Genomic DNA, 27845 nt, shown 5'->3' with positions numbered 1-27845 from the left:
TGGACTGCAGTGCAACACACATGTGCCCTCGTAGCCCACAAACTTGGGCTGCTTTTTTCCCAGCCAGAGTTGATTGATTGGCCATCAATGGAGACACGCTCCTTGAATGAGAGCGCTCGCCGCAGAACTATCAAGTAAACAGACTTGGAAGTCAAGGCCAGCAAAATCCCTTGTGTCTCCATACCATCCGTTAGGAAGGCAAAGCCGGATCTCATGTATCTGTGGTCAGACGAGACCGCCACCACTTCCTCGTATTGCAAGGCTGCTTCAAAACCACGCCAGTGTGTGCTCTATTTCCCTAACCTTTTTTAAGGGTTGGAATTCACATAACCATGTGGTGTGCTTCTGGAGTTTGGGACTTCCAAAATCTAACTGTTTATCACTCAAATCAACAGAAATAAACAGTCCACAGTGAAAACAGTTTCAACCGTGCTGGAAGAACTTTTTATAATGTCATAACTAGGCGTCCCTTTAGTGTTACCATGTGCCCGTGCTTTCAGTCTCACATCTTTCATGGTGGGCTTTGTTTAATAGAAGTGATAAGTTCATGCTAACTGGGACCAGACTGTTGAGTGAGGCTGTCGGTCTCCTTTCAAACCCCTCTGTGTAAGGCGTCTTCCTGATTCATAATTGAGTGCTCAGCTACTTGCCAAATCAAATCTGGTCCGCTGTTGACATGAAGTAGTCCCCCCTTTCGGTGAAAGCGGCCCGACGGGGGTGGTCAGCCGATGCCAACAGTCCTGGTGCCAACAGGATGTTATAATAGTAGAGCATATAAAGTGAGCCGTTTCCACACAACAGCATGCGCAGCGGCTGAAACAGTAATTAACATCCGTTTCGAATTTGCACGTGTTTTGATATTCTCTCTTGCAATTTGTCACAAGGGAGCCGACTGTGAGGAGTGATGCCTGTTGACTGTTTGTTAGGAAGTGCAGCCTGGTAATGATTGGGGAGACTCATTTCACTGCCAAACTAATGAAAACAAATTTTCTTCCCAATTAATATATTGTTTGAAGTAAGAAGTTAAACACGCTTCAACCGCTTCACATGGAGTTGGAAGCCTGTCTGGTGCTCTCAGAGTATACTGGATCACACAATCCAAGGCAACAAACTTTATTAACGGACTAATGTTTTGATGTCATGTGGGTCTTCATCATATGCTGCATTCACGTCCTCCTCGGATAGTCCCATTTCCCGAGCTGGGAAGTCGTTCTTGCGACTTTGGGGTGTTCATGTTCATGTCACGTCGGAAGGTGGAAGCAACGTGGATGCCAAAAAGAAGTTGTTTTGCATTTTATTGCTAAGCGTTTAAACAACACGTTGACAGCTGTTTCCAGTATTTGAGTGATCATATGTCATATGACGTCAACTCGGCAAATCGTGTACCAAAATTTTCTTGACTTTCGAGTGGTTGTTCCGACTTGAGAAGGCATTCGTGTGAAGTTTCAGTTGGAAAATTGTTTTTCCAATAATTCTGACAGCAATTAAAGTAAAATATAGAGTGTATTCCTGAAGTTTTTCTTGAAATGATGATGTTTCTTTGGCTTTAATGGCCATTTTATGCCAGGATACGTTTCTCAAGTTTTCTGCTGATTTCAGTCAATTGATTGTTTAGAACCTTTCCTAGGCACTTGTCTGCTGTTAAAAGGATGATAAAAACCCATATCCAACTGTTAGCAAAAGCTAAAAATTCCCAACTAGTGAGATCCACATGTTCCCAATATATAGTTGAGGATTATGTATAGATGCCTGATGAGGATTTATCTCCAAACCAACATAAACGGGGTGAAAATAGCACCTATTTCACAATGTCTCATAGAATAAAGGTTGTATCTTTTAGTTCATAAATAAGGAAACTGGATGCTGCCAACACTTTACTCAGACTCTAGCATATTGATGTTGTTAGGTTCAGGGGACAAGCATACTCTTTAAAATACATTAGTGTATTATGGAGAAAAATTGTTACAAACTCTGTCATTCTGCATTGTTAATATTGAGCCACGATTCACTTGGAGCTCAATTTCCACTCTCCTTTTAGCTCTGTTTTGGTTTCCACCCGCTACCAATGTTCACCATGTTCACCAGTCGGTCACTCACTTTGTCTGTCTGTCGTTTGGTGCTGAGAAGTTAGTTCACAGTGCATTCCTAAGAGCTTTTTTGTTAAAAACAGCTGCAACTGGAAGTGAACCATAACAATTCAAAGACACTCAAATGCTCTTGTGGCAGCTGTGGTATCATCACTGTGACTGACACCTTTTATGTACACATCATTTTTTACTCTTGTTAATATCGAACAAAATGTTTTTTTCTGAACAAACTACTGATCCAAGTTTACGATCATTTGAGAATTTATTGCATTTGACTGCAAATCAGAAATAATTACGGACTTTCAATGATGACTTCTAAGCCAATAAAAAGAAATTCATCCCCAAACCTACAATGTCAGGTGTGTTGCTTCATTTATTGATTTATTGTTTGCTATAAGAAATGTGCAGATGTACTTTTCCGGGTTATAGAGCTAATCATTTAGTTACAGTATATCCAGTGTCAAGATAAATTTGTTACCATCAACAAAAAGAAGCCTGTTTTTGAAACACGGTAAAGATATTTCAGTGAATTGCAAATTCACCATGATAACAAACCACAACAAAATCACAGAATTACAATACATTTTTCAGTCATTTACAGATAATACAGATGTAGAATAGTACCAATCTTTAGCGAGACATATAGAGTAGGTGTGGACCTATATAATATGTAAAAACAGAGAGGGTCTATCATCAGAACTTAGTTACACATGTACAGTCTTCTGCTATATATATATATACATATATATGGGATATTTCACTTGATGCATTACAAAGCTGTAATATTTAGACATGCAACATTAAGCCACAGGGAAACCGTGTCCAGAGAGTTTAAGTGACAGTTAGGACCAGAGAGAGAAATCATCAGGACAGAAATGGTTTTAAAAAGGAGGAATGGCAGTACATCATCACAAACACAGACAATACTGTGATGACACTGGAAAACTTTATCTGTCAGCCTGTTACTTGCATATTATTTTACTGGAAAACCATTTGACCTTACTGACACAACCCAAATTGCCAGAGTTAAAGTTGGCAATGTATTTTTCTGCAAACCACAGATATGTTGAAACTTTACATTTCTTTATGTTCAATTTTCAATTTTATGTTGTGACAATGCTGTGTTTAAGGTCTGGTTAGGTGCCATTTGTTGCAACAAACATGGCTAAAAAAAAACCAACAACCCTGGTCTTTGGCAGAAGTGTTTTTTCGCCTGGCAGCCATGTCAGCCAGGAGTTACGCTACCACCATTCTCTCCTCCTCATAAGGAACTCTGCTCATATGAGTGTATTCTGAACAAAACATGAAAAGAATTGTAGATATGTTAATATGGTATGTATGGAAAAGTACAAACTTAACGTTTCTGTGGTTTGCAGAAATGTAGAATGCCAACATTTTATACTGGCAACTGGGCTGTAGAGGATCATATCAGTGATGTCCTTCACTCTTACAAATTGTGTTATTTCACAACATCTGTCGTGCAGATAACACATATGGAAACAACATGCTGTTTGTTTTAAATTTGTGTGTGCAGAGAGAATAGAATAATTATTTTCTTTTTCGCTTTTCCAGTATCCATTTTGCACTTAAAAACTGCCACGCGTGTCTCCTCCGGTACTTAAGGAGTCAGCATCTTATTTTTTTTCATCTGCTCGCTTTACGAGGCAGGCATGACATGCAGCGAGGATTCATGCTATTCCCCCAAATCTCAGTCAGTTGCCAGGACCAATCAGCGGGAGTCACAAGTCCACAGACAAGGACGTGATCTGGGGTTGCAGCAATTTACAGAAAATTGACAGTTATCATACTGTTTACATATACTTATCTATGGTATTGGATTCTACTGTATTAGTGTTATTTGAAAAAAACACAACAAATCACATTTACATAAAAAAAACAAAAACAACTAAACACACAATCAAACGAACAAACAAAACCTTTGTCATCGTCACTGATAATGATGAGAATTGTGTCATACCGTATACTGTGAAATCGATGCGGCTACCGTACAGTTGCAACATTAATGTGATCCCGCACCGGCTTCCCACCATGAACACCCGTGTGGTTCCCTTCTGTCAGTTGAGCTGAGCCATGAGCACCACAACCAGACACTGAACCTCGAGCTGGGTGAATTCTTTGTCCTCTGTGGCAATCAGGTGCCCATTTTGATAAAATACCAACAGCTAATTTTTCCCTTCTTTCTTTCCACATAATTTGAACCAAGTATATTATTTCCACATTGCAACTCCAAAAAAGTAAGAACATGAAATACAAGAAAATGTGCGTTCAAAATGTCAGCTGTGCAGCTTATACCATCAAAGTCAAATGTAATGCTAACAGTGCTAGCCACAACTGCTCTGTGCTGCAGGACTCACCTTCAGAGGGGTCGTTTATCTCAGTCACACATGTCTGAATTGTTTCAAATAAAAGAATAAAATATAAAGAAAAATGACTGTCTAAAGGAAAGAACCATTGTTTAGAACAAATTTATATATGTTGTTGATTTTCATAAATATATGTGGAAATGCACTTCCCAGAGATCACTGACACTTGAACCCTATATGCAACCCCTACTACTCTATTCCAGTGTTCTCACACTGCTCCAATCCTATGAGGACAATAAGGAAACTTACAGTGCATTTCTCAGGGAGGATGTGTTGACAGCATCGTGTCTGCTGGACGGACACAGCTACAGCAGTCTCTTCATGCGGCAGGTGTGCTTCTCTATGTGCATGGTGGATCGGTCAGTGGAGCTCGTCAGGACGTCCAGAACTTCATCCTGTCTTTCCAGCTCCGTCTCTGCCTCCAGGGCGAGGTTCTTCAGCTGCATCAGCATCTGCAAACGAACACAATCCAATACTCACACACACACTCGTTTGTTTAAGTAATTAGACACCGGTCCTCAGTGCGCACGGACAACTGAGGAGCAAGACACAAATAAAAGAAGATTAAATACTGAAATGTATAGAAAAAATTGTAAGCAGTTGCAGGGTGGAACATATGGGCCATATGTGGAGAGGTGTAAAGACGGGGTCAGGGAGTTAGAAAGAGAGTGTGTTAGTGAGAACAGAGAATGAGGAGTAGATGACAGTGAAATTTTCATTTAATTCAGTTTTACTCTCCCTTTGACAAAAAGACAATCGCCTGCTGCTCAACATCTGCAAACTTTACAATTCAACACCAACCGTGATTCAATAACAGCTGCTCACGTGGCAGATATGATAATAGCTCATATTATGCAGCATATGAAGTCTTGGCTTATCTCCTGGGATCACTGATATCATACAATACTGTTTTCTGCTCTCTGTGGGTTACTGTGACTACATCTCCGTAGTCCAACAACTGTGTATGTTATGGTTGATGGAACAACTTAAATATACGACAATGTGCCAAGCAAAACCTAATAAACACTCCTCCAAACCCCACCACCATGGTTTCTAAACTAATATTATGTTATGCTACACGTGCGCTTTCTCTCTCTCTCACACACACACGGACATTATGTCAGTTTTCACTGGACATTGCAGCTGAGCGCAGAAACAGTTCCAGACAGCAGTTTGAAAAACAGATAGTATGTCAATACACACCGTGGAACAACTGTATTCACTCACTCGGGTCTGCGACTTTACAATTTCATCTAGGAGAACATGACTGAATCACACCTTGCAGTTAACATTCGCAGGAGTTTGGTGTGTCATAGAAAAACACAGAAAATGAATATTTTTAGCTGCTGCTTATGCGATGGTTTGAAGACTTAAGTCATGTAGAAAACCCCTAAAATTAAACATTTAGGCTAGAGCTAATGGAAAAATACATGAGCTAAAATGCTGAGTGTCTTGTGTGTGAGTTGGGTGATTTCAGGACTGTGTGTTAACAGAGAAAAACAGTAAATGAAATCTAAAAAAATGCTTCATCGTTCTTATGTGTTTGCACTGTTGACAAGCAGGAATTTCCAGCCTCAGACGATAATACTTGTATAAAAATGCTTGGACAAAGGGGAATATTTGCTAAAGCACTTAGGGCAGGACATGAAACTGAGTGACTGTCTGTGGAAGTTGCCCCACTGTAGATTGTAATCTGGACATGAATTACATTCGGAGTAGGGTGTGTTCAGCAGTGTAGCATTAAGTCCAAATTGGCAGCCTTTGAAGTTTGAAGCATTATCAGCTGCAGACAATACGCCATTTATAAACACAATAGACGAGCCAACCTGTATGACTGGCACAATTCTGTTACTGCGATGATAAATGTGTTTGAAAAATGATTATACAGACAAAAAAAAAACAGTGAAACACTGCACATTGTTATTACACACAATAATTAAATATTAGGTATACAGTGTTACCCATGCCTCGTTCAAGATATGATTTATGCAGTGGGTAGACAAAACAATGTACCATGAAGTAGGCTTTTATGTAACAAAACCACAGTGGATAACACTGCAACAAAGGTGGGTCATATAAGGAAGTGCCCAGTATTTGTCAGCCATAACTAGTTAATTTGTTAGTTTCATTATTATGCTTTCAGAAATTATTTTCAATCAGAGCCATTCAACAACAAAGTGCTTAGAGCCCGGCAGATAAATTGGCTGGCCTGCTATATGGTTAGCTAAGCAAAGTGGCACTATTGAAACACCAAAGATTAGTTTGAAGTTGTCAATTAGATAGCAGTTGCAAATGTATTTGCATTTTATTATATATTTACATTCACTTCATCACAATTCTTAAAACACACATTTAAAATCCAAATTAAAGTAGTGCAATATCAACAAGACCAAAAGAATGCAGTATAAGTCAAGTGTAAAGACCCGAAAACAAATGAAATAACACTTCCAGAAAACAACACTCTTGTTTCTACAATAGAAACAAAAGACAACATTGTCAAAAGCACATGGCTCCTACAGTTCTAATTGGCATTCTCCCTGATATGTCCCACCTTCGTATCAGTGATTGCAATGATGATTTTGTACCTTCTGTATTGAAGAAGTTCACGTTATTGTCTGGAACCTACATCAAAGAGCTTTAATTTAAGTCTACATCCATTCATTAGTCTAAATACTGTATATGATGTGTATCTATATGTTGAAATGAAAACAAGTAGTCTCCTGAAATGATTTAACATTAAAAATCTTACCTGGAATAGTGTGTCACATACAAAATAATTGTCTGAATCATAGGTTTGGATTTGCGTCACTGTGTAGGTCTTGCCACCACAGACCATGTCTGTAACATTTCTCAGTGTTGCGAGCTTCTGAATGGAAAGACGTTGTAAAGTCTGACCAAATGACAGAACAGGTTTCTTTCCCTCTCTTAAAACCAGGATGGACTTTGGTTTGTGGTCTCACTGAATAACATTTTAAATATACAGGATAAAAAATTAAAATCATTATGGTGAATTGTGGTTGGGAATGGAACTATCAAAATACATGTTACTAAAACCAAAGCGTTTTTTACAATAAACATATATAAATATGAAAATCATAAATGCCACATTGGTGGACGTCATAGATTCATACAGTTCTCACCTGTTTGAGTTCCTGGGCCTCAGCCTCGCTGACACATGGCTGGAGGACTTGCACCTGCAACTGGGACAGATCTCCTGCTGGGACCTCCAGTGGCAGCTCTGTCTCTTGGCACCCCTGCTGCAAACCTGACTCCATGGGTGGAGATGGTGAAAAAGTGCAGAGTGCATATGTTGTTTACGAGGAAACCAGACAGTAAACTCAAAGCGACTGAGGCAATCAGGATGAAGTGACTCATCAAAACACATTTCTGTCAAGGAGAGACACCAATAACTGTACAGAAGTCATGTGGATGAAATGTTTTGACATGTGGCTACACCTATAATTATACTGAGGTGGAAACATAGAGCTTTACTGCCACTTAGTGGTCAATTTTATACAAGACATGGAAACTGTAATAAGGAATACTTTATTGATATGATCTGTTCCTTACCTTCATTCCAGCTTCGCCCTTCTGTGTCACATGGAGATGAAACTGGAGTTGCCCTGAAAGCGGTGTATTCACTAGTGAACTCCACCTTTTTCTTGTACTGCATCTCTAACACTGACATAGCCTCTGGCATCTTGGCAGACAGGAACCTGTAGCATATATCTGGCTTCCCAATAAACCGTTGTCTAACAGTGATCTCATAAGGACTGTGCACTCTGATTTCGTCGATTTCATTCCTTTCGAAGCGGTGAAGGAGTTGGCAGTTTGTGTCTCGCACCTCCAGCGACGACACCAGCACCAACAAGCATCCGGGTTTTAAGTCTGAGTCCCCACCTTTGGTCACTACAGCTGGGATGCTTGCGATCACCCTACTTCTACTGGATCCTTTGCTAGCCGCAGCAGCGGCTGCAACTGCAGCCCTTGCGGCGTCCTCAGCTTTGGCCTCCTGCTGAGCCTTCCAGGGGAGTTTACCAAAAGGCCACCAGGAGGGAGACTCCAGCTCTGACAAAAGTCTGCAATGGAGACAAAGAGGAAGGAAGAAGTCATGAGAGTGTGTGACTTGTTTAACTAATACATCATGCTTGTTTAGTTAGAGCAGTCAATATCATAGCAAGTCAGTAAATATTTCAGATAATTACTTATCAGCCACGCCCAGATCAGAGTCAATCTTCTCCAGTCCCTGCATCATATCATCAAATTGCTCTCCTTGGTGGCTGATGACTCTGCCTGTGTCCTCCAGTCTTCTCTGGGCCCCTGCCACAAGGTTGATCAGCTCCCTGCCTTTAGAGGGTTGACATTCTGCCCCCCGGACCTCTGAGCTGGGGGACAGAAGGCGTTCTCTCCAGAAATGCTCCAACACATTATAAACCACCACCCTGTTGGGCTTAAGGGAGCCAAACCAGTGCTTCACATTGCCCTCTTCAAGCACAGTAAGAGTGCTGAAGATGAAGCTGGACGACTCCATCTTGATCTCCATGATCCTGGACAGGCGGAAGCTGGCGAGGCTCTCCTTGCTCTGGTTAGAGACGAAGCGCACCGTAGTCCTGGTGAGGGACAGGGTGCCATTTTCCCACTTCTTCTCACTGTTAATGTAATAGGAGCCGGGCCAGCTGTGGATGGGGACGTCCCGGCTCATTTTGAAAGGAGATTAACTGATTGACCTGGAAGGACAAATAAGCTTCAATATTACAGATGTTCCATACATACACACTGTTGCTGCTTTATTCTACAATTACATCTTAAATACATTATACTGCATAATCTCCTTGTCCTGGTGGCGAACATACTTTCTTCAGACTGTAATAACAGATCCAGGCAGCAGATGAGCTCAGATGAGGCGTTCACTGGCAGCTTTCTATCCAACTGACTGCATTACGAGTGCGTCATTATAACGTTATAAACCCTCTTAACACGTGTCACTGCCTTGTTGTGAAGTTATATTCGTCCCACAGCACATTAAACGACATTTTCTTGCCGGGTTGAGCATTACGTTACCTCATACTGTTCTCAGTATCGGTGCTGTTTATTACGGAAGTGACGTCACGCACAAGCCCGGCTGTATTTACTGTCCGACGTGAAAACTTTGCTGTCAGAAAAGGCTATCACGACAAGGTTTTCCAAAAAATAATAATTGTTAGCTCGGACAGCGGTTTCGGAATTAGCTATCATAGCGGCAGGATTAGCATTGAATATATTGAAACGTTGATATAGGCAGTAGTGATAATAATCAGTTAAACAGCGGCGGTATTTTATGTGCGTCGTTCAGGAGTCATAACCTGCAATCTTCGGGATGCAGCGACGCGTTGTCAAAATAGAAGAAAAAAAATACGTTTTAGCATGATTATGGTTTTCTAGCCTAGTGTAGACAAAGCTGGCCAGCAAAACTGAAAATATGTGCGCTATGTAATGTCAAACCAGTCGACTCGCTAGCTTCTCCTCACCGTTTCTTGCTGACCAAGCGGTGACAGCTAGCTAAGCTAAGCTAGCCTAGGTCTTGTTTACCATCATGGACAGGGAGGCGTACCGTAACTGCTGCAGCCTGGTCAAAATACCCAGACAGTCGTATGAACAGTTCTGGTCTTCACATTTTGTGGATTACATCGACAAGGAGCTGAGCTATTCTAAGTTTTTCAAGAAATACCTGCTTCCCAATCACCCATGTATGTTTTCAAGAAGGTTTACAGAGGACTGGAAGTGTAGGAAACAGTGGGTGTCTGAGGAGGGGAAGCCTAATTTCCAGAAGCTGCTGCAAGAGTTTGGTAAAGAATATTTTTATGTCTAATGCGTTGAAGGATGAGTTCACCCAAAAATGAAAATTGAGTCATTATCTACTCACACCCCGATGCACATGGGACATTGAGTGAAGTTTCATCATCCACAAAAGACTTCTTGAGCTTCACAGCAAAACAGCCATTACCACATTCTCTGAAACGTCTCTGAAATTCTCTGAGATTTCTAAAATGAAAACAACTTAAAAAAAACAAAACAAAACCTATACAGCTCATCTGATGTAATTCAAGTCTCTGGGTCCCAAATTGATTTGAAAATGTGTTTTTTACACACATTTATTAGCCGAAATCTTGACTGTAGCTGCTGTGAGGGTGTAATGAATGTTTTTTTAAATCAACTTGGGATCTTGGGGCTTCCAGAGACTTGGATTACTGCAGACAAGCTGTATGAAGCAATTTTATGGTTTTCTTCAGTTGTTTTGTTAAGTTTTAAAACAAGTCCCCTTCTACTTTAGTTGTGTTGGAACCCTGTTTTACTGTAAAGCTCCAGAAATGTGTTGTGGACTACAAAACTTCCCTGTAGTTTCCATTGGCATAAGGGTGAGTAAATAATGGCTGATATTTTATTTTGGGTGTACTTATCCTTTAACCAACTACTATATATCGTTGTGCAACTGCTGCAATGACTGCTGTCATGTTCTGTAATTTATTTCCTTTTCATTACAGATGAGACTCCTGTTCCTGTTGCAAACTGCAATGCAAAGGAATACAATGCGAACCCTAAACAAGTTATGCCTTTCAAAGAATTTATACACTACTGGAAGGAATATATCCAGAATGGCCACTCATCCCCTAAAGGATGTCTCTATCTTAAAGACTGGCACATGTCAAGGTATAAGTTAATCCTGATTAAACAGTACTTTATTTCATACAGCACAGCATGCTAAATACATAACCACCCATGATGATTTTTATATTATTATTCAACAGGGACTTTCCAGAACACAACGTTTACACCACACCAGTCTTCTTTTCTTCTGACTGGCTTAATGAATACTGGGATACGCTTGAAGTGGATGACTACCGGTTTGTCTACATGGGACCCAAAGGCTCATGGTGTGAAAAATTCAATATAATGTTTGCAGAACCCAGATTATAACTCGGTTTTTCATTAAAAGTCATGTTGATATTTTTTATTAATATTTTGTTTTTGATTTTTCATACATTATGATGTACTTTGTCATCACCAGGACCCCGTTCCACGCTGACGTGTTCCGCTCCTACAGCTGGTCTGCAAACATTTGTGGCAGAAAGAAATGGCTTCTGTACCCTCCAGGTCAGGAGGAGTTTTTACGCGACACTCACGGCAACCTCCCTTACGATGTAACGTCATCTGAACTTCGAGACAGAGGCCTTTTCCCACACTCCGAAGAAGCTTGTCAGCCTCTTGAAATTATTCAAGAGGCAGGTGAAATAATTTTCGTGCCCAGTGGCTGGCACCATCAAGTTTACAATCTGGTAAGAGCTGTAAAGGCTAGAGAAAAATCCAAATGACTTATTTTATACATTCTAATCTTTAATCTTATTATAACATAGGAATCCTCTCTCCTTACTGTCTTACAGGAGGACACCATCTCTATTAATCATAACTGGTTGAATGGCTGCAACATAGACATCATGTGGCAGTTCCTTCAGAATGAGCTATCATCTGTTCAAAAAGAGATAAATGAGTGGAGAAACACAATGGACTCGTGGCATCAGCACTGCCAGGTACTTCAGTGATAAGACTGTTCAGCCTGCATGTTTTAAAGAAACATGACGCTTTGTGAATGTTTGTAACATCACATGTAAAGTCATAGCTGTTTCTTACTTTTCAGGTCATCATGAAGGCCTGCTCTGGCATCAACTATGGAGAATTTGCCTCTTTCCTGAAGATCATTGCTGGAAACCGCATGACTTTCCTGAATGCGTGTTCCTCTGGGGATTCCTCCGATTACCCACGACATCTCTCAGAAACCCTCACCACACTCGGACCTTACCACGCTGCCTTTGACCTACAAAGAGTGGCCCACATAATTGAATGCCTTCTCTGCAACGAAGACTTTAAGCGGCTCGATCATTCAGCTTTGACTCTGCAGCCAGAAACCATGTTACAGCAAATTCGGGACACCATACAATCCACAAGGGGGCAGCATCTCCTTTATCAGGAGTAAGTTGTTCAGTCAGTGGTGTCCCAATGTAATAATCACCTGGAGATAGCTTGAATGCAAAGTGCCAATTTGTAAGGTGCAAAAAAAGATGATGATAAAGGTGTTGTATGCCTTTTGTTTTGAGATGAACTGCAGTCTCAAATGTTGCTTGTGAATGTTTGGAATTTGTTTTTTGCACTGAAAGATAAAATGGATAAATAAAGAAAAAAATACACAAGCTGATTTGAGTTTTTGTGTCCCTGTTGTGCATATTTATTCAACAAGCACCAATACCATTCACAGTTGGTTTATCCTGTTGTCTAGTGCTGCAATAGATTTGTTAAATAGCATAATTCTGTGGTAAATAATGCTTTACAATTTCAGGAAAAATCACTCTAAAAGTAGGTTTTTTATTGCAAACAAAACAAATACTCACAAATATGCATTAGTGCCACACAGCTGCTAAGCAATGACAATGTAAGCATACTGTACTTGAGGGTTCTGTCAATGAGAAGTCAGATGTGATGCATGTGACATTTGAGGGAGCTGTGAAACATCCTCTTCAGTTGATTTTGGTGTCTTCAGGCCACCAGTCTGGCACAGAGGCCTCAAGTGTCACTGTGGCGTCGTCAGAAGATTTGAGGGTCAATACCTCTTTGGCATGAGCCATGCGGATTAGGCTCAGACCCAGCTCTCCGACTCCCGCTCGGTGCTTCCCAGCTGGCTTGCCCGACTGTGTCTGCAGCGCAGCTCCCTCCTCGAGGTCTTGGACTGGAGCTGACAAGTGTACTGGCATCAGGCGTTTTCGAACCACCCCAGTGTGATGAGTCCTGGCTGTGAGCTCCTGGCCAATGTAACAGCCCTTGCTGAAGCTGATGCCCTGCATGTAGACGAGATTTGACTCAAGTGGTAGCGCCACTCCAGGGGGAAGGTCCTTCACTCCCTCAGGAAGTCCTAGACAGTGACAGCAGAGGAGATAAACAAAACTGTGCATACAAATCCTTTTTTTTCGTCTCCTTTTGCCTTTCGATACAAACTGTGTGTGTTCTGCATGTTGTCTTACCTATTGCATATCGATGTCGATGATACTCCTCTGTGTCACCTTTCTGACATGATGCAATGATATCCAAGGGATCTACTTGACTGTCCAACACCAATCTGCAGCCCATTTCCTGAGTTCGAGGATCAGTCTCCCATACCAGAGCTTTGTCTGGAGACAAGAGCTCCGGTTTACTGGCCTCTTGACCTTCATTCTTCTGCTTGGGAAGCACCGCCCAGACAGAAAGCTCTGGACAGGGGCTTACGTTGACCTTTCTGCGGATCTTGTACACCTTCAAATGTCTCAAGATTGAGTCTTTAATTGTGTGGTCACACTCCAGGAAAACACCAGGTCCTGCATTAGCTTCTTTCAGACTGAAAGGAAATACAGCAGGTTTAGTGAGTTATTAAAAAAAGAAAATCATCATAAAATCTATTAAATCAATTACCTCCACAAGCATACAAACATACTTTCATGTTGAGCAATTCTTTCTCAATCTGCCTGGTCTACCTCAGTTAATGGTTTTGTTTATTTTCCAGATGAACCTTTGATTTTCATCAAAAGATCTGTGTACTGACAAAAAGGTATACTGACAGGTTCACACTAAACATACTAGTGCCTTTTTAGATTCAAATTTTATTGACCCCAAAAAGGCAAATCATTTGCAGTTTACCCAATCCATAAACACAACTCTACAACTCACAAGGAAGATAACTATATATGTCAGAGGCAACAGATCAACATACAAGGAAAAACATATTAATATAAAAATTAATATAGTTAATAATAGTATATAATAATCAAGTTCAGAAAACAAATAAGCTGACAAGCTACAATAAACTAGTATCTGCGGAAACTGAATTGAATTTGTACATGTGTCCTTCAAAAGTTCATCTAGCATATTTTTGGGTCCAACTGGGCTACAATTTTTCCTGCTCTACATAAGATTGTTGCTCCTGTCAATGTAATTACTTGTCATCTGACTTTGCTCAAGTTTCCTGCACATAGGAAAACACACCATCTATATAAGCTAGGTACCTTTAATCACAAATAGCTATTTTAGCAATGAAAAATACTGCTTTCAAGCCTTAATACAATAGCTTTTTGACACCATCTCACTTCCTTTTTAATATGTTTTAATTTCAGGTGGATTGTCCTTTAAGTTGGCTTAGTTGAAAGTGAACATGGAGTCTGTCATGGAGTCTGTACGTACTGTTTGTCTGACAATGCAAAAAAACTGTTTTAAAATGTTGGTGTAATAGCATTTTGAAAGCATCTCACTTCCCTTTTTTTGGTGAATGCTATCTCCTGTAGAAAAGTATGTCAGGCTGAGACTTAACACAGGAAGGGTAACAGTTTAAAGGATCAGTTTGGGGATGTGTAGCTGTAAGCCATAGTAAGGTTTAAAGGTGCAATATATAATTGTAGTTGGCATTTCTTCTCCAAAACTACATAGTGCACCTTTAATCTGTTATATAGCATTACTGATGATTGTTGATGTAGTTTTGCAACATGGGGTCACAACTGAGGACACACTTCTCCAGAAGATTGAGACACAGCTAGACATCCTTATTTTACTACAAAAGTTAATAAAATATCTGCATCTAATGTAAAACAGGTATTTTTCATTTCACTGACCTAAAAGTTGGAGTGTCCTTTAAGTTGGCTTCATTTTTTAAGTGAACTGAACAAGACATCTTAAACCTAGGGGTGTGTTTGTGTACAGTCTGTGCCAGCATCTGCATAACAAGATAAGCAGCCTCACCCTGGTGTTAACTAACGAACATGAACATGGGTTTAAACGGTATAGTGAAGTATTACTGTACCTGTACAACATGATGTCATACAGTGTCCTTCCTTGTACATTTAGCATGTGTGAGTACATGGCTGTTTGTCCCGGCTCCTCCAGCAGCCCCATGTCATTGGTTATGATCCCCTGAAGAAACGGGCTAGTGTCTGCTCCCTGGATCTTCACTAAGGTCCTGTGAGGCAGGTGGTAGCACACAAACTGTCCCGAGACATCTCTACCGCTACCCGGCTCCTGGCTGTACCTCCTGACACGGTTCCCGGCTGGAGCTGAACCCCCGGAGAGGAACGTGACGCACAAATACCGACCGGTGTATTTTCCGAGACAACCGGCGGACGTGAGCGCACCTCTGGCGAAACACCAAACCCCCATTTTGTGTAATGTCACAGGAGTGTGTTACGGGTGAAGACAAGTGGCTATTCCGCCTGCTGACGGCAGCGGTCGGCTACATAACACAGGACATCGCTCTTGACAGCCGCTGCAAGGACTCCATTTTGAAATCCCACAATGCACTGCTCGATAATATTGGAGCACGTGTGTGAGTGTGACGCATGAACCTACTACACTCAAAAATTGTTTTATTGTTTTCAAATATGACGGTAAATATATCAAATATATCATTTGAAAAAAGTCAAAATGTTGAGAATAAACTCTTATGGTCTTATGGCTGCCCGAGCCTGCGGTCTCTGCCATTACTACTACTATTACTATTACACTATTACTATTACTACTACTACTCAACATTGTTAAGTTATCACCAACCTAACATAATTCAAGTCATCAAGCAGCCACTATGTTTATTTGCGACATTTACAAAAAAAAAGTATCCTAATGGTTCTGATACTTGTGACAGATGCAATATAGCAAAAGGTACTCCAGGCCATACCAGGCATCTTTTATTGCAAAATGTATTATCTAAATATTGAACCCGATGCTTTTATTGCCTTGTTTGGTTGTTCCAAAGCCTCTCTTTCACTGCCACATGCCAGCAGACTCTTATGTTTGGTATGTAAGTGGCAAAGAGAATGACAGAAGGAATGGACGGCCACCAGTGCTCCTCGTTTTTCTAAATGGATGGGGGAACTTGTCTCAGGGACACATCTTGAAAGGCTGCGTAGCAACACACATGGGTTTTGTGAAAAATGTGAAAGTATCCGAGGCCCAATTATTAGACATTTTAATTCTCCTGGATCTTAGTGGAAGTCCTTGCTATGTGATATCTGGGTGGGACATTCTTTGTCATATGTTTTGTTTAGGCAGAAACTTTAGTGTATATGTCTCCGTCTGGTCTGGCTTTCTGTGGTTGTTGTCTGTTTTTTTTTTAATGTTGGGTATGTGTGTTTGATAGTTGGTATAAATAAATAAATCTACCACACTGTTGCTGGTGAGATTTTTGTAGATTTATTTTGGATAATATAGGTAACTTTGAGTTTATACTGGAAAATGTGTTTTGGTTTTGTAAGCTCATTTAGGCAATATATCAGTATCAGTTTTTTCTATCAATCCTGTTATATTTGTTGCAAAGTTCTACATTAAGTGTAAATTTGCAAAGGTAAACCCTCACTTCCAGGGTTACAAATGAAATGAAATGGAGCTTCCTATTAAGACAGTAACCTCAGCAAGAACAAAGAAGCTGTTAAGACTGTGAGAATTTGCTCCAATTTGAATGTTTTTACCTAAGTTTATTTTATCTATTCACATTGAACCCTGGCACATTTCATCTTCTTATTAATTTTCTTTTATTGTATTATTTATACTACAGAGTGCCGGAGTTTACAGTGGTGGATGGAGAAAGACAAATCATTTTTTGATCCCATTTGAATTGTATCATGAATCACCATTATAATGTTTGTCAATTTAAAAGATATTTCGCTGTTTAAGTCACTGTTTTTCATAAATACAGTGAAAACCATCTAGTTTTGTGTTAAACCGCTCAGTGAACTACATCGTCTCCCGCAACACACGTCACCAACATCAACATGGCCACCAATTCGGTACTAAAAAAGATGAAAATCACAGTAAATCTGGCCATATTACCAACTGCAGTTACTGTACGTGAAAGGCTAGCTCATTAGTCATGTATGTATATCGTATGCATATTGAACAGAAAAGCAGCTTTATCTCTCAGAGGTAACTTGAGTAACCGCATATTCCAATATATTATATTAGATATATTCTATTTCTGGATTCATCTACATGATTAGCATTTTCTTCTTTCCTGGAAAATACAGACAAACCTAATACAGTATAATAACAACTGCATTTCTTATAAAATGTTATAATTTTATAAAATGTAATACTCTGCCATTTTTAATTCTATGTTAATTATGACAAAATTCTAGCAGCATACAGGCATATAACTTACCCCTCACTGAGGCGCTATAAACATTAACTCCTCAGTAAAACACTGTAAAACTTTTACAGAGCTAAATGTGTAACTCATTACCAGGTTAAAGATTTAAAAGATACAAGCCGGTTTGTTTAAAAAAAAAAAAGTGATGTGAAAGTGCACTGAATGGCTTCTTCCACAAACAGAGATGCTTGGCAAAAAGCTCTTCAATATGGATAAGAATCAGCTCTCCAGATCAATTATTTCAGTACTTTCATTTTTAAACAACAAGCTCACTGGAATTTGACATGATGCCTTTCTATTTAAACAGGCTGAAGATTTCTTTCACACATCTATCCTATTGCTAAACCAAAATCCAAACTAAGTGTGCTGCTAAATAAGATCTAGATCTGAGGATGTTATGTGATATGTTTTATGGCCATGACTGTTTGATGTGCTTTGAAAAATCTATAAATATGCGTCATATAACTGTATGTTTAACTTGTGTGTTAACTTCTTGAATGTAACTTGCATTTTACTGTAAACAGACAATAAGGTCGTATTGTTCTCTCTGTGTCACTTGCTATACAAAGAAACCTATCTTACATTGGTGGGTAGAGTCTGGAAGTTGTTTCAAATTTAGATAGATATACAATATATTCATAAATTGCTTATAACTAAGACAAAACAGTGAAAGTGTGTGGGTGTAGAGATAATTTAGTGATAACTTTTTTGCAAATTGGTTATGGGGTTATTCAAATCTACTTTAGGTTGACCGTAATTGACAATCTACTATATGTGTAACTGAGGTTTACTGCCCGTTACATTTCAAAACTCTCAACATATCTGATCCCAACCATGAAACAAAATTGAATCAGTTTGTATAATTTAGTCATGTACAATTTGTCTGATGGTTTATGTTAGAATGTCTTTTGTTTATGCTTTGATTGGAGCTATAGCAACATACTTATCTATACACTTTATTGCGAGCTTCTCTCTTTTTCATTTGCAGTTTCCAAAATACATTATTGCTATGTGTGAAATGAAGGAGGGAGGCAGATGTCTGTCAGAAAGCAAGAAATCAGAGGTTTCAAATAAGTTTATTTCTTCATGAATAAAATACTAGAACAGTCTTTGAAAGTTTGAGGCACTTTGAAGTATGACAACAGTGAAGGCAGGATTAAATATTACTCTGAAACCAAATCTAGAAACAGACTGCTTCAATGACAGAAAAACCTAACATGCCTAAACAGAAGATAAACGTAGAGCTAATTGAATACCTAAGGAAGGGGTTTCTACTGTAGCCTATGTTGTATGTTCCCAGTTGTAAAGCATGCATCATCTGCTTCAGAATGCAGAAAATCAGTATTTAGTTTAGAAAATAATCAGATTTTCTATTCACTTACCTCTTCCCCTTCAGATGTGACACTGCAAGGCTTTGGAAAATATAGCATAGATAAAGGCTTTGCACGCAATGACTGAAAATCATCACACTGAGCAGATGTTGACCAGAGGAGCCTACAGTGACACAGCCCTGTTTCATTATCTTTATCAAAATATTTCACATTTAATCTGCTTCCAGCAACACTCATCCATACTACATCCAAAAATACCTCCCCAAATACTAAACATGCATCTTTCCAACGACAATCAGCGTTCTTCAGAAATGAGTCACTGTGCATTTGTACAGTGTTTTCACTGCATTCACTGCAAATTTGGATTGAGGGTACAATCACACACTTACAAAGTTACGTTTCTTCAAATTAATCCAGTTCAGCGGCAGTCAAGGGTAGATCAGATAAATAGCTCGCAGCAGTCTGTTTATACTTTGACATTTTAGTTGGAATTAGAGATGTTTAACTAAATGAGCGCATGTTAATCATGTCCAAAAGCTATGGCAAGCACAAAATGACACACTACAGTAACAAAGAAGATTCATGATACTGGACTTGATCATTTCGTCATGTGTGTTTTCTCTTTTATCCCCCAAAACTGTGTATTGTACTCCTTCAGCTGGTGTGATTGAAATTCTCTCTTGTTATTGTCTCACACGCACACATATCTCCAGCTCTGTTGCAGTGCAGTCCTGGAGTCCTTAAAGTTTTTACTGTTAATTTACTCAATTAGATGAACCTCTAGATCCAGACAGAGGTCTTTCCATTTTTTACAATGGTTGCAGCCTTCTCTGTGGCTGATTTCGGTCTTGCTCCTTGTTTCTCCTGGACTGTATTGACTCGATTTTGCTCTGCCATGGTTCCCCCAGATACAGGACTACTGGTTCTGGATGTTTGCGGGTTGTTTTTGGTTTGATATGTTTGAAAAGCCATATCGAGCTGTTCCTGGGCGACCCGCAGGTGCCGGTGTAGGCTTGCCAAATCAGAAGGGATGTTCTCGTCTGGGCTGGTGCACTGCTGCTCCTGGGCCACGTTGGCTACGTTCTGCTCATGGGTGATGAGGCTGTTGGGGATCCTGCCAGGTTTTTCTGTCTTCATCACAAGGTTGTATCCTGGAGGGGAGGCTGGGATGTTGCGTGAAAACGGGTAGCCATAGGATGTCCGTCGGCCCCGGTTCCTCTTCATGCGAAGGGTGTCCCGAAAAGTGCCAATTCCTAAGTGAAGCATCTCACACACGTTTAGCACGAGACAAAGACAGCTTACCACATACATGATGAGGAGGAAGATTGTTTTCTCTGTGGGCCTGGAGATGAAACAGTCCACTCTGTGTGGACAGGGGACCCTGTTGCATACATACAAAGGACTAACTCGAAAACCATAGAGGAGGTACTGTCCTGCAAGGAAAGCGATCTCAAAAATAGCTCGAGACATAAGCTGAAGAACATAGATTCTCATCAGGCCTTCTTGCATTATTCTTCTGCGGCCGTCGTGTTTTGGTGGGTCTTTGTTAGTGCTGCTCACCGGTTCAGGTTTGGCCTCTTGCACCTCCAGCGTATCCTCATAGATCATTGGCTCAGCATCGTCGTCTTCATCCTCCTCTAAGACGTCCTCCAAATGATGGCTCTCTCTCCATCTGGAGTGAGGAGGAGGCTTTCTCCGGATCCTGTGGTTCTTCCTGCGCTCCTCATCTGAAGTTCGGGCTATCTTGTGGATGGCGTAACCCATGTACATGATGGACGGAGTGGAGATCATGATGATCTGGAAGACCCAGAAGCGGACATGCGAGAGAGGGGCAAAGTCATCGTAGCATACGTTGTCACAACCCGGCTGCTTGGTGTTGCAGGTGAACTTGGTCTGCTCGTCTGAGTAGATGGACTCGCCTCCAACCGCTGTGAGCACAATGCGGAAGATGATGAGCACAGTGAGCCACACTTTCCCCACGAAGGTGGAGTGGTGGTGGATCTCTTCCAGGAGACGAGTGAGAAAGCTCCAGCTCATGTTGCTCTAGCAAGCTTTTCAACTAGAATCTGTGAAGAGAGAATAAAGAATTGATTAAGATCAAGTAGGGACCAATTAAAATCTATGAGTCACAGATGAACCAAATGTTTTTGTGAATCCCAATGAATATTTCTTTGTAGTACTATGTTGTAATGGTACGTTCTTAGATCAAACGCCTGTGCTGTTTTTTTGAAGTTGTTTAACCAAATCCAGACGAAGCCTGCAACTAATTATTTTCATTTAATCTGTCAACTATCGTCTGTAAATGTTCAAGAGCCCAAAGTGGCATCTTTAAATATGTTATTTTACTTGACCACCACTCCCGCAAAAACAAAAGATATTTAATTTACTGTAGTAGAGCAAATAATGTAGTAAAACCAGCAAATAATCACATTAAGAACATGGAACTAGATCGTTTTTGCCATTTTTGACTTAAATGATCCAAGGATTATCATAATAGTTGCCGATCAACTAATTGATCAATCTATGAACAATTTTAGCTCTAATCCAGCTTGGATCTTTGACTAACCTTGTGAGGACGCAGTTTTTTTTTGTTTGCAGCTGTCTCAGTTTAAATTAGCATCAAATCTTACTTCGCAAATGTCTCTCAGCTCAACTGTAGTCGTTTGAACTGTAGCACTTTCAATCAATTGCACAGCCAAACACAAGACAATGGCTCGTGTTGATTCATGTCAGTAAGCAGGGTGATGTCATTCAGCCACCCTATCTAAACACACAGCCACACACATGTCTAATATTACAGTCTAACAGATTGAAATACTTTGCAAAGGGGTTGGAATGGCAAAAAAGCAAAGATTGTAAACAAAAAAGAGAATTAAACACTCCCTCAGCCACGTGCAGTTCCACCAGCAACAACAATCACTTTGATTAAAGCTTTGATCCAAGGACTTGACAAGAGGGTGACAGACTGAAAACACAAAATGAAACCGACAGTGCTCTGACTATGAAAAGCCTATTCTGCTTCAAGACTGTGCTCCACTCAGAGTGCCACTTCACAAACATACTGTACTCGGCTTTTCTTCGTGCCAAGGGACACACACACAAACCCAGCAAAACAGATGACATGAAACCTCACAGTGTCATCCTCTCCTCACAGTCAGAGTCACTGCTGACTCTGTGAGGTGAATGAAGCTGCAGTGAGGAGACAGTGTAACGCTTCTGTCCCTCCATTCATGGGCCTGAGCTGCCGAGTTCACGTTGATCTCATGACTGCGGCACTGTGTTCCCTGGCGTGGGATGTGTCATCTCCCCTGCCATCTGAGTGAACAGGAGAGGCTTGTTGCTCTGCCACGAGGCCTCCCCTCCAGATCCAGCACTGCTGACGCTGGGGAGGGGTACAGCCACATGGAGACAGATGGCACCTATGGTGGGGATGCTCATGTCTGCCCCAGGATGACATGACAGGAGGGCCACTACACCGAGGATTTACAACAAAGTTTGAATGAATATGTTGTGTATCATAGCAACATTACATAACCTTTAATTGTACTATACATCGAAAGATGATCAGAATTGCAATATGGTCAAGACCAATATCCAACTCGCAGAAGCAGTGGTGTTTTAATCAAGGTAAAATGTGAGACAAAACAGCATCATAATAAAGTACTGTAGTGCTGCAGAGATGCCCTGGCCTACAAATCTTTTTCTCCAGATATAAGAAAATATGTTTCTTACATGCCACGTTATCATGATTTCAATAGTTTATTTCAGTGAAATAAAAATTGTGATTCAAAAAAATCATTCCCAAAAATCATGAATCATATAGCAACCGTAATATCCGTTAAAATAATCATGATATTATTTTTTTTTTTACATTTCATGTCGCCTTATATTGTACTATTATACGTGTGATATCCGCCTGCTGATGATGTGTTTTACAGCCTCTTATGTGAAGGATTTGCTGCCTTTTCTGGCTTTCATTTTTCAGTGCTGTCGCCATTTTAACCAGGTCTCCCCAGAAAAGACATTTCTAATCTACATGGGACTTAGTTTGATTAATAAATAAAGATTAGATTTTACGGAAGCTAAAGAGTGACACGTTCACATCAAGAGCACCAATGTAAATGCGTCATTTTGCTTGAGACTAAATAAAGCCTGAGATCATGTTTGGTTTCATGAGTTTTTGCTTCATACGTGTCTGTTGAAATATCATACAAAGCAACGGAGTAAATATTTTTCATATATAACATTTAAAATAGGGAAACACAAATGCCATACTTTTTAAGATTTAAATGTTATAGAAATACAGCTTATCTAATAATATTAGCTACAGAGGTATTGCAGTTGCAAAAATATTAAAGTATAATAAATGCATTCACTCATGTTTTTAAATTCCACAAAATAGAGAAACTTATTTTAATAAAGGTGTATTGTAAAGGGATATTCTATGAATTACAGTAACTAATTTAGTTGACCTCAGTAGAGGTAGTTCAATTCATTTAACTTTATTTCCATGTCAAGATATAAATGTATCTTAAATCAGCTCTTAGCTCTTAAATCAAGAATAGTTATCACATGTATACATTTAAACTTGTTTAATATAGTAGTTGACTGCGTAGTATCATCTTTTGGGAAAAAGTCCCAAATAGCTTTGTGCTGTTACATAGTTAAGATCACAGTGTTTGGTTAAGCCATTTTTTCAATTGTTGGACCAGGTATTTCATCAGAAATACATTAATGTCTAAAGTTTTTAAAACATGCATGATTAAACATGCATCATATTGTTGGAGAAAAATCTAACAAAAGTTTCTTTTCAAACTGGTTCAGTTGCTTTGCCTTTGTGGGAAAATATTCATATTTGAATGACAATTGCAATGTCAATTATCTTTCAACAGGGTTAATTCAGACACAGGACCTCACAATGTACATCTATAATGATTTTCTGTAGTTTCTTTATGGCAAAGTCAGTAACTGAAACAACCCACCTGGAAAAGTTGCACATGCATTTCCCATCCCGAAGGTCTCCTCAGCCCTTGCTAGATATCTGATCCATGGAATACCACTTCCATCCTAACGTCCTGGCCTTTTCTGTCTTATTGACAGCTTCCAGAGTGGCAAAAACCAGAAACAATGATGGAACTTATCAGACAAGACTTTCTATTTATCCTCTTTTCCCTCTCTGTGAAGAAGTGAGGTCTCGCCGCTGTGAATGCCTCACATTCTAGCTTGTGTCTGGTTTCTATTACACCAGCCTTCTGCCCAAGAAGGAAGTATAAAAAAACAGAGAGGCAGAAAAAAAATCCTCCTCTGGCAAGTGACCCTCATCCGAGGGTTCAGACTTGAGGATATCGTACTGCAGACTGAAATGAACACCCAGCTGAGGGAGCGTGTTAATCGCACACGCAGTCAACCTCCCCCCAACGCTCATGTGCAACATTTGTAACACAGATGAAGAGGGTCTCTCTCTCTCTCCCTCTCTGTTTCTCTTACTTTGTCTCTATCCCTCCCTCTCTCTCTACATCTCCATCCATCTATGTATCTCAGCGTCTTGTCTTCATGCCCTCCAACCATGTATGCAGCATCAGTAGTAGCTCATTTTGAGAGAAAGGGTGATGTATAAAGTTGTAGAACACTTCACACATGTTTACAAAAATGCAAAAGATCTTTAAAACATCCTCATCTCTCCCTCTCTGTATCGCACACACACACACACACACACACACACACACACACACACACACACACACACACACACACACTAACCCTTTCCTACACTTAAATCTACCCTTGACCTTAAAACCAAGCCTTAACCCTCAAACATCCACAATGTCCCCACTTAGCATAAATGTCCCCATAACGCTGTGAAATTTCATGCACACACACATCAACAGAGGTAAATGCAGAGTAGCAACCTCTATATTTTCTGTCGATTACATAACAGTTTACAGTGGGTGACACTTATGGAAAAACAACTCTGTGAGACAAAGGAGTGAGACAGGGAGTTTGAGGACAGAAGTGTCACTGAGACATAAGCCACCTTGCCTCAGTGCAGATCCGCTAGAATGTAACCAGCAGGTACGCTCAGTCATATCAAGTGCCATAATATTTAGATCCTCCATCCAGGCAGATGGCCAGATAACAGAGCAGTGGATGGGTCGCACTCCGCACTCCCGCTACATGTCCTTTCCGACTTGATGTTTACTCTTCAAGCTTTCACCCCGGCATGCGGAGCGCAGTAGCACACGTTACTTAAGGCACGTGATAGATTTTTTCACATTAGAGCAAGAACGGCTGTATGTGTGCAGAAGCCTCTGTCTCTTTCTCAAACACACACACACCTCATTACATTTCTTTTAAGCCTTGAAATGACGGGACAAAGTACAGATGAGGATGCAAGATTAAAATCGGAAAGGAATGTCCCCATTTCTTTCTTCTGTGTGCCAGACTTTGCTGTCAAGTGTGGAAAGGGATCTAAACTCAGCTACCTTTAATAGAGGACAGACAAACGGGTTGGTGTCTGGCTTGCATCAGTGAAATGTGTCTGGTCTTTGTCAGAGTGACCATATTATTATAATGTTACTTTCACAAGGCCCTCAATAACCCTTAGTTATGACCTGTATACCGCTATAAAGCGAAGAATAACGTTCAACAACATCAGCAAGGCCCCCATCAATCAGATCACAGTTTTAACCTAGTTCCGTAAATGATGATGAAAAATTCTTTATTTCCTGAGTCTGACTACATCGTTACGAATATGAGACTGCCTTCAGTTGGTCAGAGAGCAAGGACTATAGCAGCGAGACGTGTCAAGAATAAAATAATACAAGCAAATGAGGAGTCTTTGCTTTTAGATCAGATTCTGTCTGAGTAGTTTGCAGTCTACAGAGAGCTCTGAGAGCCAAGCCATCTGGGCCTGCAGGACCCATCCTCCGGAGGCCTCGCCTTCAAGCCTCCCCTCTCCGTCTGACTGAGGAGATGTGGCGTAGCGAGCACCCCTGGTGCAGCACTGAGGAAACGGAGACAGGGGATGCTGCTGGAATGACTAGAGCATTTGGGGTTTGGACATGTGCTATCCCTAAGGGACAGATGAGCACGTGTTTTTAAGTTGCAGTGCATTCCTCTAGATCCAAAATCTTCCCGTCATCCAAGAGACACAGATGGTCCAGTGGAGATGGTTGATGAGTGAACATTCAACCAAAAGTCAATTATACAGTCAGAGTTATTTTCCTAGACAGTTAGTAGAACTTGCTGCTCATGGTGGGGATTTAATTAACACTCACTGAGGTTTCACTGTGCTTTAATTGAATGCTCGATCTTTCATTTCATATTTCATTTTTTACTTTTTAATTTCATACATGGTATTTTTAATCATCTTTAAGTTCAAGTTGTATTTGGTTATAAATGTAAAAAAAGATTTGACACATTTTTGTATTTTACAGATCTTTCTAAGTTACAGTAGTTAAAAATAACATGTACAGTAACCCATGGTTTTATCTTGAACTGTCTGTACAAAAGAAACAAACCTAATTTATTCCAATCTATCCTTGTCTCTATTTTAAAGCAGATACAAAGAACTTTAATTTTTTTTGGTTGATTGTGTGGCCCTTGTTGTTGTTTTGGAAATGTGTGAAAGAAAAATGCAGCATATTTTTAACACTATTTTTCTTTTGAAATTAGGGCTGTCTGCAGGATGCACAGTGTAAGCCTAAACTGGCAAAAGTACCATCAGACTACAGAGCAGCTTCTTTCCTCTGGCTTGGACTCCTCGATACCATGCAATTATAAAGATAGCCAATAGCCAATCTCCTGGCTGATGGTCTTGTTTGCGTGTGTAGGTCGTATAAAGGCATCAGTAGTAAATTGAGACTGTGTCACAACAAAAATTCCTTGTAGTTAAATTATAGAAAAATAGTTCACAATCATCATATATATAATCATTAATATAATATTTATTCCTGGGCAGTTAATTTCATTATTCTTCACATGGTAGAGCAGCATTTATATGACTGATGGGAAACACGGTACATTTGTAAAATGAGCTGGTTTCTGAAACTGCACTAAAATATATTGAACTGCTCAAAACAAAAGTGCACAAATGCAAAGAGTCAAACCAATGACTAGCCTAGTTTTGAATGTGTTGTCCCTGTGTCATTCAGGCTCTTCTAGCTTTGGGAAACTGCAGTTCATGTTGATAAATATTGATTGGACTGCCCAGGGCGGGGCAAATGGTACAGTATTCCCCTGTAAGACACTGTTTGACATTGCTGTTGTCACAAGGACTGGCATCATGCGACAGCCAAATGATGGTGTTTAATATTCATTAGGTTAAAGTTATATTTGGTGCTAAATGTAAAATAGATCTTTTTTTTTCATACGTGGTGACATCTGTGAGATTCGGACAAAAAAAATCCAACGTGACAGCTGTCAAATAAACATGTCAAATTTATTTTAAAAAGGCAATCAGTGAAATTGTTGTGGTAAATGTCCTGTATGAACTGTTTCTTTTAAATGTTTATTATAAATAAAAACATTTTACCTGAATGATTTTTTTATTCGCAGACAGTTTCACCTTTAAGAGGCCACTGGGAGCTGTGAGGGTTGGCAGCGTAGCCGAGTGTTAAAATGATGCAACATGGAGGAGTGAACATCTCGACAACTCTCCTTGGCCGCCACCAATGTCATCACAAGAGTTTTAACCACATGTATTTACTGAACAAAGTTGATGTGAGCGGACTGGGGGCTGTGGAGGTCTGTGTTTATGTAACAGATCAAGCTCCACCATGTGACTTGGATGTGCCCCCACCCTCAGAGAAAAGAGTGACACAAGACACCAGAGCAAAAACATGCAACTTGCTGCTCGGAC

General features: G+C 40.1%; 4 protein-coding genes across 4 annotated transcripts; 1 reads left to right on the top strand and 3 right to left on the bottom strand.

Moving 5' to 3' along the window:
• Positions 1–2442: 2442 nt before the first annotated feature.
• Positions 2443–9573, bottom strand: snap47 (synaptosome associated protein 47). The gene is made up of 5 exons (XM_073490683.1): positions 9325–9573; positions 8677–9198; positions 8042–8550; positions 7612–7736; positions 2443–4923 (listed from the first exon to the last, which is right to left on the bottom strand). The coding sequence occupies exons 2-5, from the start codon at positions 9171–9173 to the stop codon at positions 4777–4779; spliced, it is 1278 nt and encodes a 425-aa protein (XP_073346784.1). The 5' UTR covers positions 9174–9198; positions 9325–9573; the 3' UTR covers positions 2443–4776.
• An 18-nt stretch (positions 9574–9591) lies between these two features.
• Positions 9592–12698, top strand: jmjd4 (jumonji domain containing 4). The gene is made up of 6 exons (XM_073490682.1): positions 9592–10296; positions 10993–11158; positions 11257–11382; positions 11517–11784; positions 11890–12036; positions 12144–12698. The coding sequence occupies exons 1-6, from the start codon at positions 10044–10046 to the stop codon at positions 12477–12479; spliced, it is 1296 nt and encodes a 431-aa protein (XP_073346783.1). The 5' UTR covers positions 9592–10043; the 3' UTR covers positions 12480–12698.
• A 147-nt stretch (positions 12699–12845) lies between these two features.
• Positions 12846–15815, bottom strand: iba57 (iron-sulfur cluster assembly factor IBA57). Its single transcript, XM_073490681.1, has 3 exons — positions 15321–15815; positions 13519–13868; positions 12846–13409 (listed from the first exon to the last, which is right to left on the bottom strand). The coding sequence occupies exons 1-3, from the start codon at positions 15671–15673 to the stop codon at positions 13018–13020; spliced, it is 1095 nt and encodes a 364-aa protein (XP_073346782.1). The 5' UTR covers positions 15674–15815; the 3' UTR covers positions 12846–13017.
• A 2896-nt stretch (positions 15816–18711) lies between these two features.
• gjc2 (gap junction protein gamma 2) lies at positions 18712–21111 on the bottom strand. The gene has a single exon (XM_073491253.1). The coding sequence runs from the start codon at positions 21020–21022 to the stop codon at positions 19766–19768; it is 1257 nt and encodes a 418-aa protein (XP_073347354.1). The 5' UTR covers positions 21023–21111; the 3' UTR covers positions 18712–19765.
• Between the last annotated feature and the right edge of the window lie 6734 nt (positions 21112–27845).

This window comes from Pagrus major, chromosome 21 (genome assembly GCF_040436345.1).
Source record: "Pagrus major chromosome 21, Pma_NU_1.0".
NCBI lineage: Eukaryota > Metazoa > Chordata > Actinopteri > Spariformes > Sparidae > Pagrus > Pagrus major.
The sequence above is the reverse complement of the archived record's forward strand: the minus strand, read 5'-3'. Positions and strand labels throughout refer to the sequence as shown.